At 38.6% G+C, this 14,853-nt stretch overlaps 2 protein-coding genes across 3 annotated transcripts; one reads left to right on the plus strand and one right to left on the minus strand.

The window, feature by feature from the left end:
- Positions 1 to 5,178: 5,178 nt before the first annotated feature.
- LOC307009506 (uncharacterized protein) lies at positions 5,179 to 5,968 on the plus strand (the record flags this gene model as incomplete). The annotated part of the gene is made up of 2 exons (XM_079633298.1): positions 5,179 to 5,297; positions 5,522 to 5,968. Exons 1-2 carry the CDS (start codon positions 5,286 to 5,288, stop codon positions 5,966 to 5,968), a joined length of 459 nt encoding a protein of 152 aa, XP_079489424.1. The 5' UTR covers positions 5,179 to 5,285.
- Positions 5,969 to 8,072: 2,104 nt separating this feature from the next.
- Positions 8,073 to 14,816, minus strand: LOC307009032 (uncharacterized protein). Of its 2 annotated transcripts, XM_079632412.1 has the most exons (10): positions 14,579 to 14,816; positions 14,081 to 14,362; positions 13,488 to 13,817; positions 12,613 to 12,804; positions 12,319 to 12,413; positions 12,132 to 12,182; positions 11,508 to 11,889; positions 11,229 to 11,408; positions 10,584 to 10,725; positions 10,182 to 10,301 (listed from the first exon to the last, which is right to left on the minus strand). In XM_079632412.1, the coding sequence occupies exons 1-9, from the start codon at positions 14,610 to 14,612 to the stop codon at positions 10,622 to 10,624; spliced, it is 1,650 nt and encodes a 549-aa protein (XP_079488538.1). In that variant the 5' UTR covers positions 14,613 to 14,816; the 3' UTR covers positions 10,182 to 10,301; positions 10,584 to 10,621. The 2 variants fall into 2 exon arrangements, with proteins under 2 accessions (XP_079488539.1, XP_079488538.1); XM_079632413.1 differs by lacking the exon at positions 10,584 to 10,725 and having other exon boundaries at positions 8,073 to 10,301.
- Between the last annotated feature and the right edge of the window lie 37 nt (positions 14,817 to 14,853).

Consider the following 14,853-nt stretch of genomic DNA (forward strand, 5'->3'; position numbering starts at 1 on the left):
ACTGAGTCTAAGGAAGAAGTGGATTAAAGCGGTTCGCCGGGATGAAGGGCCAAACTTTAAAATAAAACAAGGTAGCACGTATGTTTGTATAAATATATAATGCAGAGGTGGGGATGCAGTATAAATAAACTTAGGGTCGTCCATCATGGGTTCGCCAGAGTGATGAGTGATTCACCGGAAGTGGCAGGGCACAAAGATCACTGAATGCGGAAGTAGTACGTATCAGCGTGATAATCCCCTATTATATCCTTCTAGACAAGCTTTATGCGATAGGTGTGAATCAAAGTGCTCTTTTATGGTTTCATTCTTATCTTCATAATAGACGGCAATGTGTTGCTTTTAAAGGTTCACTGTCTGATTATGTATTGGTTGATAAGGGGGTTCCTCAAGGTTCCACTCCAGGACCTCTTTTGTTTTCGATTTTCATTAATGATTTATCGCACATCGGCAAGATGCATCTTTGCTGATGATACCATAATTTATACGACTGACTCTGATATTCACTGGATCCAGAACAGGTTACAAGCTGATTTTATTACGACTCAAAAATGGCTTCAGTAACAACTTAGTGTTGAATATGGAAAAATCCTGTTGTATGTTGTTTGGGACGAGCCACAGACGACCATGTGCTCTTAACTTGCAACTGTTTTTTGAGGATGGGTCCTCCATGGTGAAATTGGAAAAATTTAAATACCTTGGTTTGTAGATTGATTGTGAGCTTACCTTTAAACCTCACATTGAGTATATCACAAAAAGAATATATGGCTGTCTCAGGACACTCTATAGATCTGTTAATTGTTTCACATTAGAATTTAGGAAAAGGTTAATTTCTCAGTTGATATTGCCCATTATTAACTATGCTGATATCATCTACATGAACACTAGTGACACTGCTCTTAAGCCACTTAATGTTGTTTTTAACTCTCTATGTAGATTTGTCCTGAGGTGTCCTTTTAAAACTCATCATTGCGTAATGTACATCACTAAATTGGCTTCAGCTTAATTCAAGAAGAGACTTCCATTGGTTCCTTTTTATTTTCAAATGTGCCTACTTTGACTGTCCTCCAAATCTGAAAGAACTCTTGGTTCCTCGTAGTCCTATGTACCCACTTAGAGTCATGCAATATCTCGTCTTTACTGTACCAGGAATCTTTTCAGCCGCTGGACGTAAAACTTTTCATTATAAAGCTACTAGGGATTGGAATAATCTCCCTCTTTCTTTGAGATCCATTTTATCTTTTCGCAGATTTAGGTTATCTATATTTCAATATCTTAACAATGTGTGTGAATGTTACGGATGTTGGACTAATAGTATTGCTTGTAATTGTTTTTGTTTTATGTAACTGTCTAATTGATTTACCTCCTGTGGATTTGATCTCTGGTGGTCTTATGTGACACCTCTTTACATTGAATTTCTTATATCATGGGTTCCAATTGTGTAATGAGGTAAATGTGATTTACTTATTGAGATAGCCATAACATTTCTGAGCTATAATGTGTCTTTGGTTTGGGGTAAAGGTGTAGGTAACTAAAGTGTAGTTACTAACCTATAGTAACTACATTGTTGTTGTTTTTTGTTTTGTTTTATTTTCTGTTGTATTGTTTATGTGTATATGGACCCCCTTGAAAATGAGATGTTGCATCTCAAGGGGCTATCCATTCATAAATTGAAATTGAAATGTATATAGCGCTTTTAACAATGTAGATTGTTTCAAAGCTGCTTTACAGAGATAAACGTATAATTTAAGGTAACAGATTGTTTTGGCTTTATAGCAGTTCTTGAATAATGTTATTTTCCAGCTAAAGTTTGTTTTGATTGATTCACTTCCGTCGAAAGGATCATTTGTTATTAAATTAGGGGCCGCTAAGACGACACGTTCTCTCTACACAGACTTTAAACGCGAACCTGTGAGAAACGCTGATGGCGCTCACGTGCGCATCAAGAATTAATTCTATAGTTATGTGCGTTTGAATATATGTGCGCATGTTTGTAATTCCCTACAAACCAAGCCTAAACAAACTACTTGTCCTGCCTATAAATTTGATACAGAATTTTATTTTATTTTATCAGGGGTAGATACGCAAATTTTCCACAATGCTTTATCTGTAGAGTAGGCTAGTAAAGGGATCCTCCATAGGGAGAGGCTAGTTGGCACTTCAGCACTGCGTTGTCATCGGGTCCAGGCGAAGGTCGTTCGTCAGATCTGGATACGGCCTGGATCCGGCATTTAAGACACTAAAATAAGCGTAGATGCGATTCTTCTTATGATGTAACGAGTACATCAGGATTTAAGGGAAGTGTTCCCAGTTCCGGCTGACCTAATCTATGCAGCCTAACATTGAGTTATAAAAGTCTATAATGTATTATGTGAATGCTAGGTCAAAGAGATGTGTCTTTAATCTAGCTTTGAACTGACAGAGTGTGTCTGCTTCCCGGACAATGTTAGGAAGACTGTTCCAAAGTTTTGGAGCTAAATAGGAAAAGGATCCACCGCCGGCAGTCGATTTTGATATTCTAGGTATTATTAACTGGCCGGAATTTTGAGATCGCAATAGACGTGAAGGACTATAATGCGTTAAGAGCTCCCTCAAGTACTGCGGAGCTAAACCATTTAGTGCTTTGTAAGTAATCAGCAATATTTTAAAATTTATACAATGTTTAATAGGCAGCGAATGCAGTGTTGACAGAACGGGGCTAATATAGTCATACTTCCTGGTTCTGGTAAGAACTCGAGCTGCTGCGTTTTGAACTAGCTGTAGTTTGTTTGTTAAGCGTGCAGGGCAACCACCCAGTAGAGCATTACAATAATCTAGCCTTGAGGTCATGAACGCATGAACTAAATGTTCCGCATTTGTCAATGAGAGCATATGGCGTAATTTAGATATATTTTTAAGATGGAAAAATGCGGTTTTACAGATACTAGACACATGACTTTCAAATGAAAGATAGGTATCAAAGAGCACACCCAGGTTCCTAACCGACGACGAAGACTTAAGAGAGCAGCCATCAAGTGTTAGACAGTACTCTAGGTTATTACGTGTGGAAGTTGTTTGTCCAATGATTAGAATCTCTGTTTTTTCAGGATTTAGTAATAGGAAATTACTAGTCATCCAATTTTTTATATCAGCTATGCATTCCGTTAATTTTGTGAATTGGTAGGTTTCGTTAGGTTTTGAAGAAATATACAGCTGAGTATCGTCGGCATAACAGTGAAAGCTAATTCCATGTTTCCTAATGATATCTCCTAATGGTAGCATGTACAGAGTGAACAGCAGCGGTCCTAGTACTGAGCCTTGTGGTACGCCATACTGAACTTGTGATTGATAAGACATCTCTTCATTTACTGCTACAAACTGATAACGGTCAGATAAGTATGATTTAAACCATGCTAGTGCAATTCCACTAATGCCAACATAATGTTCGAGTCTATTTAAAAGGGTGTTGTGGTCAATGGTGTCAAATGCAGCACTAAGATCAAGTAATACTAATAGAGAGATACAACCACGATCGGATGATAAGAGCAAATCATTTGTGACTCTAACAAGAGCTGTCTCGGTACTATGGTACGGTCTAAATCCGGACTGAAAATCCTCGCAGATATCATTTCTTTCTAGAAAGGAACACAGTTGTGAGGATACTGCTTTTTCTAATATCTTTGACAGAAAAGGCAGATTAGAGATCGGCCTGTAATTGACTCATTTTGTAGGATCAAGTTGCGTTTTTTTAACAAGCGGTTTAATCATAGCTAGCTTAAAGGTTTTTGGTACCTATCCTAAAGAGACAAAGATGAATTAATGATATTAAGAAGAGGATCTATGACATCTGGAAACATCTCTTTCAGTAGCTTAGTCGGTATAGGGTCTAACATAAAAGTTGTCGATTTAGATGATTTGACGAGTTTGCAAAATTCTTCCTCTCCTATAGCAATGAATGAATCAAATTTTCCCTCAGGGAGACTACAATGCACTTCCTGATGCGATACTGTATTAGACGGTTGCATAGTTATAATGTTGTCCCTGATATTATCGATCTTATAAGTGAAGAACAACTGTGTTGCTTGGAAAATTCTGGGCTTGAAGCTTTCTTTTTCGTTAGTTTAGCCACTGTTTCAAATAAATACCTAGGATTATGTTTATTTTCTTCTAATAGGGTTGAAAAATAAGCAGATCTAGCAGCTTTTAAAGCCTCTCTGTAAGCAATCGAGCTCTCCTTCCATGAAATCCGAAATACCTCTAGTTCTTCTAAGCTATCCGGGATGCTGAGATGATAAAACTGATTAGGAAGATTATTGATCTTTAGTGGCAGAAGTGATCGGTCTAACATATTTATAACACAGAGTCGGCTTTGCAGCCTTGGCTAAATGTAATTTACATGAGACTTGATAATGATCTGAGATGTCATCGCTCTGCTGCAGTATTTCAACAGCATCAACATCTATTCCATGTGATAGTATTAGATCTAGAGTATGATTACGGCAATGAGTCGGTCCTGACACGTGTTGTCTAACTCCAATTGAGTTTACAATGTCTTTAAATGCCAATCCCAATCCATCTTTTTCATTATCTATGTGTATATTAAAATCACCAACAATTAGTACTTTATCTGCAGCCAATACTAATTCTGATAGAAAGTCCGCAAATTCTTTGATAAAGTCTGTATGGTGCCCTGGTGGCCTGTATACAGTAGCCAGCAGAATTTTCAAACGTGATTTATCGTTTACACTATATATTTTTAAATTAAGCACCAACACTTCAAAAGAATTATATTTAAAACTAGATTTGAAAATATTACTATAAATTACAGCAACACCTCCTCCTTTGCGTTTCAGACAAACGTGTGTGTGTGTGAGCTCTATGCTGTTCACATAGCATCAACTGGGTGTATGAGATGCACACACACAAAATAGCCTATTGCGGACAAAAGACAAATTGTATGTCATGCTGCTGGGTGATGCCCACTTTGTAATCAAAATTAGTTTCTGATGTACAATAATGCATGAATGGTCATGTCTTTCAGGTGTATCTGATTGCATTTGCTGTGCAGTGGAACAGTCGCATTAATCACTCCGGGTTGCTGGTGGCCATGGCAGGCAGTATGGACCCGCGGCAGATTCACCGCCTGAATCAGCAGGCTGAGGGGCTCTTCGGTAAAGAGCATGTCCTCGAGCCCAACTTTGCCGCTCCAATGCCCTACCCTGCTGTATACAAGGACCCAGACGAGGAGGAGCTCCTTAGAGTAGAGTACGCCATGTGCCAGTCAACCAGCTTCACTGCAAGGGATTACTATGCCCAGCAAGGTACACAATCATGCATTATAACAATATACATGCATACTAAGCGGTCAAATACCTATAAATAAATGCATATTCTATCCATGACAAGTATGTATGATAGTTTCATTTTTATTTGACATAATATGAAACAAATGAACTGTAGCATTGCCATGTTGTGTTAATTAGTCTACTGTTAGTTGTTGTAACTGCCTAGACACACTGGAAATTAGTACATTACATATTTGCAGTTGAGGAAGAGCCGTGAAGAAGAGGAGATGGCTGAACAAAGTGAGGACAAGCTGGCAGATGAGGGTGTGGACGTGGGTGTAGAGTCAGAGGAGGATCCTATGGACACTGTCAGTGACAAACATGTCATCCTCACTCAATCAGAACAGGAGGAGGAGGAGGACAGTCCTGTTCTGCAGGATGTGCTAATGACCCAGAGCCATCTGCCTCTTCCTGGGCTGGAGGAAGTGGAAGCCGTGGCCCTGCTCCTTTTAGAACGGGCAGACAACAGTGACCGTCACCCAGTGCCAGCTGACCCAAGGCTGAAGATTGGCACTGCAGTTGGTGCTCTGCATGAGCATGACAGGTCTGCAGCCAACTTTGTAAAAAGGTATGAGTCTAGGTGGGGTTACACCCTGTTTGGCAGATGCTTGGGAGCTGACACACCTGATTCAATTCAATTCAATTAAAATTTATTTGTATAGCGCTTTTCACAATACACATTGTGAAAAGCAGCTTTACAGAAAATGCATTTCAAAAATGTACATCCAACAATACAGTTAGTTAATCATAAATTTAGGGCATAACATATCGCCGGCGTTGGGTCGTCTCTTCACAGGCGTTGGGTCATCTGAAGTCTCCATGAGAGGCTGGATACATAACTGGAGCTGACAAACTCTATTTGAGTTATAACAACAAAAAAGGCAGATGGGAAATAATTAGCATAGCTGCTGTTCATAATATGCTCCTGAGACCAGAGCAGCACAGAAGACAAAGTTTTCCTGGATGAGGTACCCTCAGGCAGCCCAGGTGACTGAGGATAGTCGTCTGTTGTGCCTCATTATTAAGATGCTGAAAAACCGGCCACCATCCAGTCGTCTCACCTCCTCCACTAAAATCACCAATGCAATCAAGGGCCAGTATAAAAGGATTGTAGACCGAGTCAGAGACGATCTCATCCTCAACGGTCTCTCCATTCCTCTGCCCAATCTGAATGCCAAGTCCATCTCTACATTCATGGCACGGGAAGAGAAGAAGGCTAACTACAGGGCAACAGTAATGCGTACCAGTAAGGTGAAACCCCACCAAAGAGTGCTGTCACTTAAAGTATGTGACTTTACTACTTTATTACAATATGTGAATATCTGCATTTATCAGCTGAATGGTTTAAACTTAAACACAACAAACCGTGTGAATTGATAGTCATACACATTATTTCTCATGAATTATTCTCATCATCGCATGTATGATTTATTTTTGCAGGATAGATGTTGAAGAGCTTGTGAACCGTCCCGTTCAACCTAAACCCCCTGTGGCCACGTACATCCCACCCAGAGCGTCAGCAGCACCTGTCCTGGTAGTGGTTCCTGCACAGCCACAGGGACCATCCATGATGCTCTGTGGGGCCTCCAGCAGTCAAGGGTTCATACCTTACATACCTTACTACACCTACATCGGTCACTACATCCCCATGCATATTTGCATTACATTACCTCATCTCCTTGTATATATTGTGCGCATATTGTATATTGCTCAATGTGTACATGTATAAATCTTTTAATAAGAATCCTGTAAATAATAACTTATTGGTAGCCTACCTATTTTGCTATATTTTATGCTAAATTACTTAATAATTAATGTTATGTTAATAATTATATTCTGTTTACCTTGTTACCTGTGTTATTGTTATTATTGTTGTGGTGTTTATTTATTTCTGATATGTAGATGTTGAACAAATAAAAAAAAAAGAATGTTTCCCCATTTGTCCACTTAATAGAGATAAAGACTGTCACATGAAACTGTATTGAGTATAACAGGGGCTGAATTACTTACCAGTAAGGTAAAGATAAAGTCTTTTTTTTCCAGCTAATGAACGATAAATACATTGACAGACAATCAGATTATTCCGCTTTAAAGAGCGCCAGCATTTAAAGTGGCAGACGAACAAAAACTGCAGTACATGCTTAGAATGAACAGCTTATCGTTCATTGGGTTCTGACGCTAATAAAGTTAACCATTAAAGTTATTTTTCTTGGTGTGAATGGGCTTTAAGAGAACTGGGTCTGCATTTACTTTTTACAGTGCCTTTCAACTCTCTCTGTTCGTGAGCATCTAAAATAAATCAATAACACAAATTAAAGTCAAAGTCAAGTCAACATTTATTTAAAAGCAACAGATGTGCACTACAAGTGCTGTACAATAAGACATCGGGCAAATAAAAAGAAAGCATACAAAGAAACAATGCAGCGTCCAAAATATAAACACATTAAACAAAATACATAAAAAAAAAACACAAACGATATAAAAAATATTAAGTTTAACATATATGTCAGTGCTAAGCATTCATCTGTAATATAAATGAGATGCTAAAAATTGTTATTTATACAGTGAATGACAAAACTTCGACTTCAGCTTATATTGACAGCCATCAACTGGCCACTATATTAAACAATGAGCTTGACCAGCAAAATTAATCACAATTATTCACAACATCTGCTTATTTGTCAAAAAATCTAATAATATAAGTGTTTTGTGGGATTTCACTGAATGATATGCGTTTTTGTAACGCACACCATGAAAAGGTGTAATTATCAAATATTTAAGAATAAACCCACTTTTCTGCGGCACCACATGATCTCAGGGTGCCACTTGATGATGTCACAGACTGTCGAATGACTATCTGCTTTTTATATGATTTCAGAACGGCTTCTTGATCCTGTTTCACCGAATGACCTCTGACAAACTGCATTTTCTGGACAATTTTTTTTTTTTAATACTTAAAAATAATAAGACATGATACTTTTAACATAACACAGCCAACACTTATGTGAACATGCCAAGACATTTTTTTTTGTTTATCTTGGTATTTTATGTTTATTTAAAGATGTAATGGCAAAATCAAACTCCAGACCATTACGCTGAATGACAACTTTACACTTTGGAACATTATTACCCCCATATTTTGACATTTTATTTTCACATATAATCGAGTCCCCGGTGCATCTACCAACCCAGAAAACATAAAAACTTTGTTTGTTAAGCCTTTCTCTGTAAGCATGTCAAAAATAAGCCAGATCAGATTTCGCTCCCCTTCTGACGTAGGAAGAGGATCTTATTATAATATTACCGGCTCTTAATCTGCACGTTTACACACACCAGCCGTTTTCACAAGCAACAACAGTGTAACCAGTTCTGACACAATGGCAAAAGTTCGAGCAAAGCATGTAAACTGTTCTGTCGGACAGACGAGCACTGAACACTATAGAGTCCCAGCCTCAGATGAGACAAGAGAGCAGTGGATTAATTTTATTTTTAACAGAAATCCCCCAGAAACAGAGGAATCAATGTAACTCCACAATATCTAAATGTCTCCACTAACCAATTCAGAAACATCCAGGTTCAGTCTAAAAGTTGAATCTCTTCCTGAGTCTCTCTGTAAGGCTGCACTCGCTACTGTTATTTCTGAGATTTTGGATGAGATTATTCACGTTTTGTTATACATACAGACGGTTGGTCTGGGAACGCCCCGTCACGTGATGTGAATTTAGCACGTGGGGGAAAACATTGCCTTGGCTCTAATTGAAATACACGGGACAATCATGCCGAAGAGTTGCTGTGTCGTTTTCTGTACCGCCAAAAAACAAACAAATTATGAATTGAAGTTCTACATCCTTCCTAATAAACACACAGAACCGGAAAGGAGGCCAATCGCTACGTAATGACGCGAGCCGTGAGCCTAGGGAGTAGTTCGAGGTCTACACTCAATACAGACTGCAGTCGGTGAGTTAGGGATAACTGTCAGCACAGTCCCTCGGCAACTTCGTACTACTGATCACCGTTTTACAAAAGGATTAATAGTTTGAAGTGAAGCATATACGTACAAATGACAAGGTTTTATGAAGTTATAGTATGCAACATATACGAAAGTTGATTGAGTTATAGGCTAATAATGCAAAATATGTCTGGAAACGACACCTCCGGCCATTTGGTTGAGTCATTGACCCAGTTTTAATTAAATAAGGGCAATCATAACCTATGGCAGTTAATTTTGTAATGTACAGTTGTCGGTCGGCAGGCGTCAATGACTCGCAATACGAGATTTTTGTCATTCAAATACACACGATGTTCGCAGTGTTTCCCCCCCGCCGACTCCACCCTCGCCACGCCAGACCACGCCCCCAACTATGACTAGATGCCGACTGTATGTATAGTGTCTGAAGCTCGTGTAAAGGATCGGCCCTCTTCTGAAAGGAGGCGGAACAGAAGCTCATTTGCATTTAAAGGGACACACACAAAATAACGCCACGTTTTTACTCACACCCAAATGGGGCAAATTTGACAAACTATAATAAATGATCCGGGGGTATTTTGAGCTGAAATTTCAGACACATTCTGGGGACACCATAAATTTATATTACATCTTGTGAAAAGGGGCATAATATGTCACCTTTAAGGTAGACACTTTACTTGTATTTAACAGGGTTTTTATGTATCTAAAATTACTTTTGTTAATTTAATTTGATGCGGACACAAAATGGTGAAGTCTTGTCTTTGACCCATATACAGATCGGTCATATATACAGATTGGTCATAAATACGTTGCTATATAAATAAAGATAGCTTGTCTTGACTTTTGAAACAAAGCAAATGTGCCTGTGATGACTTGATGACTTCTTTCCAGTCTTGCAGTCTCTCATGTTCTCGCTCAGACGTGGACAGGCTCTGAGTTTCTGCCAGGTTGGTGTTGGACTTCAGGCTTCGGGTCAAGTCTCGAGCTCAAGCTCTCAGCAAGTATGTTATTTCCTATCCAACACAAAGATTATATGAACAAGTCAACTCATGAATGATTTTTTAGAGCTAGAACAGAATTGAATTCTGTTTGCATCCCTGATTCTGTTATTTTCCTGTTTACTACATGAAGCCGCTGTAAAACAATCTATATAGTATAAAGCCTATATAAATGAAGGTAACTTGTCTTGACTATAACAATAACATTACAATGAACACAAATTTGAAAATCTCACTACAAATAATCCAGAATTGAAGACAAAAGATATAATCCTACTCTGTTACACTTCCTCACACCTGAAACTGATCGAGTGAATCTCCTGAACTTCTTCAATCTACTGTAGATCTCTACTAATCCATCTATGTTGTAACATCTGCTCTAACGTCGGGCGTTTAGCTGGATCCCTGGATAGGCACTGGCTAATCAGATCCCTGCACTCTGTACACATTTTAACAAGGAGAGAGCTGGTTAGTCATGACCATGTGACCTGGCATCTATGAAAACAGCGTCTAAAACATGATTAATGTACTGTAAAATGTTCCTTATCTTTAAAAAGTAAAAGTGAAGTATGTAGTTTCTGCGACACTAGTGGCAGCGAGTGGAATAAATGACAAAATAAAGCATATTTAAAATACATATTAGGAATACTTTTAGCTGTGTTGCATTTGCCTTTATGAAAATGTGCCTTTCTGCATCACAATGCTCTGTTCACTTTGACGTGTTCATGACCTGTTTAATCTTTGAAGGTATGAATGCAGTGAATTTTGGCTTTCACTTCTGTAACTAAAGCTGCATTTCTTTTCCCGTGGCTCTCGCCCCAAACTCTCGCTATACGCTGAGCTATATATAAAAAATCTTACATACTTCACCTTTAACTGTTTCTGTACAAAGCCTTTGCTTTATGTGTGTGTTTATCAATGTAATCAATATTATTCACTCACCTTTGGATAAGTTGGAGTTATGAAATGTAACTTTGGCTTGTGTGATTTCTCTTCTATTGTGAAAAGGACGACATGCGGTCACCATCTTGTACAGCAACACTCCTAGAGACCAGACATTTGCTGGGACGGCGTGGAATCGAGGTTCTGTCAAGACTTCAGGTGGGATGTGATCCTGTATTCCTGAGAGAAAGACATTTGCACATTGTTGAGCTTTTTTTTTTTAAAGCAAATAATTAGTAAGTCACTACATTCAGGTTTCCACACTCCCAGAATGCTCACCAATGTATATTTTGCTGTCGTAGCCATCGCTGCTAAATAGCTGACCGCAGCCAAAGTCTATCAGCTTGAGGTCTACCGAGTCTTTCTTCAACAGGAAATTCTGCGGATGAGTGTCATTATGGAAAACACCACGATGGATGCAGTGTTGCACTGCCAGCACAGCCTGTCTCATGATGGACCGTGCTGTTGGTTCATACACTTGTTGATTACGAGTCATGAAGTCCAGCAAGCTCTCGCAGGGTTCAGGATACTCCATAACCAGAGTGAATTCTCTAGGATGTTCAAACCACTCGTACAGTTGTATGACGAAGGGGCTTATGGGTTCTCGCCTCATCATCATCAGCAGCGCCACTTCTGTAACGAGAGGTTCGGGATGTCCAGGCTAGAGAGAAGTAGTAGACAGAAGGTTAGCTGGGTAAAAATCTGAAGAAAACATATCATTTTGAAATGTACTTTTCTTTCATATTTTTAGATGCGTTCAAAAGAGCCTTTCCAGCTCAAAGTTATTTGGTGCCTCTAGGCTTATATTGATCACATTTACACCTAATGCTTCCTACGGGTGTATTGACTACAGTAATCTGCACTTAAACAACTCAATACACATTCAGGTTTTGTCCAACTTACAATATTAAGATAACGATCGTTGTCAATCTTGCGCATCCGCTTGATGGCAACCTGTAAAAAAAAAAAAAAAGTTTCAATAACAGTGACAGTATTCAAGCGCCTGACCTTCTAAGTATTAAACTATCTGTTAATTGTTTTAAATGTGTTTTGCAAGAGCAAAATGTTTGTACAATTCAGTAAGATTTACCTTTTTGCCATCAAATTTGCGTGTTCCCAGGAACACCCTGCCAAATCCTCCGGATCCAATCATCTTGTCCACGTTATAGAGAGACTCAAAGGACTCTGAAAAACAAACAGAAAAATATGAGACAATTATTAGCTTGCTAGATCCATTGTTTTATTTAAAAAATCAAACGTCCTGGTTGAGAAAATAATATTATAATGGGAGAAATAATATTAATATTCTCTAAAAGCAAGCCTTATTTTGAGTGGAAAACAAGATAATACTGTTTAAAATAATGTTGGAGAGATAATGATTTACCATTATTTGGCTCGACGCCGGAGTGATCTGGAGCAGGGGATGATGGTTCAGGATCAGGATCTGCTGGAGGAACGAAAGGCTCCACAACATTCACAGCACTACAGGAACAGCAGCAGAAAACACACTTGATAGCCTTCCAGAACCTGCGGAGACAACCAGGTATTTTCCTCTTCCTACGTTCTGGAGCTTTTTCTGAAATGAAGAAAAAACAATTGAAAACAACTATTAGACACATCTCTGACGTCGAATTAAGCAATGATATAATGACATAACTTACATTTTACTGTTAAATTCTGTAATGATACAAATCTAAAGTAATGGGAATGTTTCACGCTATCCACACAATTCTAAATGATTTTCTTGGTTAAAGGAACATTATATTTTATAATTTTGCATTATGGGAACGTTACTTTTGAATGTTCTCGGAATGTTTTGAAAATTTTAGTTAAACGTTCAATTGAAATATTCCTAAAAAAATAGATTTCACTTTATTTTGATGGTCCCTTTGTTGTTGTTGTCTATAAGTAACGCTGCACCTACATGTCTACTAACTCTCATTAGAGTATTAGTAGAGTATTAGTAGAGTATTAGTAGAGTATTAGTAGAGTATTAGTAGACTGGTAAGGTTAGAGTTAGAATAAGTTGACATGTAGTTGCAAAGTTACGTAAAGTCAACATAATTTTTCAAAAGGGACCATCAAAATAAAGTGTTTTCTTTTCACAAAGAAATCAGAAAGAATATTTCAGCGAAATTTTGCTGAGCAACAGTAAATGTGACCGGACATTAACATGTTAAAACCTTGAGTCAGTTATGCATGAAATAGCAAAATCTCTATCTGTAGACTTTACACTGCCCAGCTTTATTTCAGTGTCACCTGTTGAGCTCTTGTTCACTGGAGAATCCTCCACGGCACCCTGAGCAGTTCGGCCAGTTGAAGTCTCTGTTGACTCGACAGGAACTTGACCCGGCAGTGGAGGACACAGAAACCCTTCGAGGCTGACGGACCCGGACAAACCCTGTTGGTTTGAGCTCTCCGATCCATCGCCACTCCACCTCCACTCGACGCTGTACGAGCCTCGGCTGCTCAGACTCAACGACTCTCTACACCTCCTCTCCACGTGGACCTCAGAGAGGGACCAAGCTGAGGATGACGTGATGCCCGGAGAAGAGTCTGTGGAAGCCGTTCTCCAGGATCTGGAACGACCTGAGGATGGAACATTTCAGACATCAAAAGCTGTTTTTGTTTTATTTTTTATAATATTAATAATCAATGTCAGTGGTCACATCAATTGTTACTTTGGTTTCACTTTATTTCCTTTTAACACATTCGGTTGTCTATAAGTAACATTGCACCTACATGTCTACTAACTCTCATTAGAGTATTAGTATTAGTAGAATGGCAAATCAGCCATTGAAAATAGAAATAGAAACTTAGCCATTACTTCTTTATTAAAAACCTATTCTGACCTCTGCGAGAGTGTTCATATGAAGTGGACGGACGTCCATCATCTGGCCTCTGCTTCGCCCTCGTCCCGTGATCCTGGCGTCCATCATCTGGCCTCTGCTTCGCCCTCGTCCCGTGAGCCTGACCTGTGGACACAGAAAACTCAGAAGACAGAGATGTTAAATATCCAGGAAGATCCTGGCTCTGTGTCTGGGTCGGATCCTGATCACGGTCATCATAACCGGGTCCCCAAACCTCCTGACCAGCCGTCTGAGAGAAAGCGGCTCTCCTGGATCTGGAGCGGCCTAAGGATGGAATGTTTCACACATCACATAGTTAGTAATGCTTTAATAATAATAATCAATGTCAGTACAACATTTTACTTCAGTTCAATACAAAAGTTTATTTCACATGCAAGGAATCAAATAAATGTGATCAAATGGGTTCTTCACATTAATGTAGTCAGTCATTGTACAACATCATACCATGGATAAACCTAAATGAAAAACTGAAGCACTCACCTCCTCTTTCACCCATAATGTGAGCCATGGACATCCTCCTCCAAACTGCAATAAAAACAATACAAAATACAACACAAAATACAATACAATAAAATATAAATCACCTCAGAAATACTCCCCTAAAAATAAACAATTAAATAACTCCTTCTAAAATAAGAAAACAACAATCAAATGAAAAGTATTCTCAGAAATTAAATGACGCAAAAATTAAAAAATATTATTTAAAAAATATATCTATATAAAGGATATATCCTCCGATGTCCTTCTAGAATAAA

The sequence above is a fragment of the Phoxinus phoxinus genome (assembly GCF_949152265.1).
Source record: "Phoxinus phoxinus genome assembly, chromosome: 13".
NCBI lineage: Eukaryota > Metazoa > Chordata > Actinopteri > Cypriniformes > Leuciscidae > Phoxinus > Phoxinus phoxinus.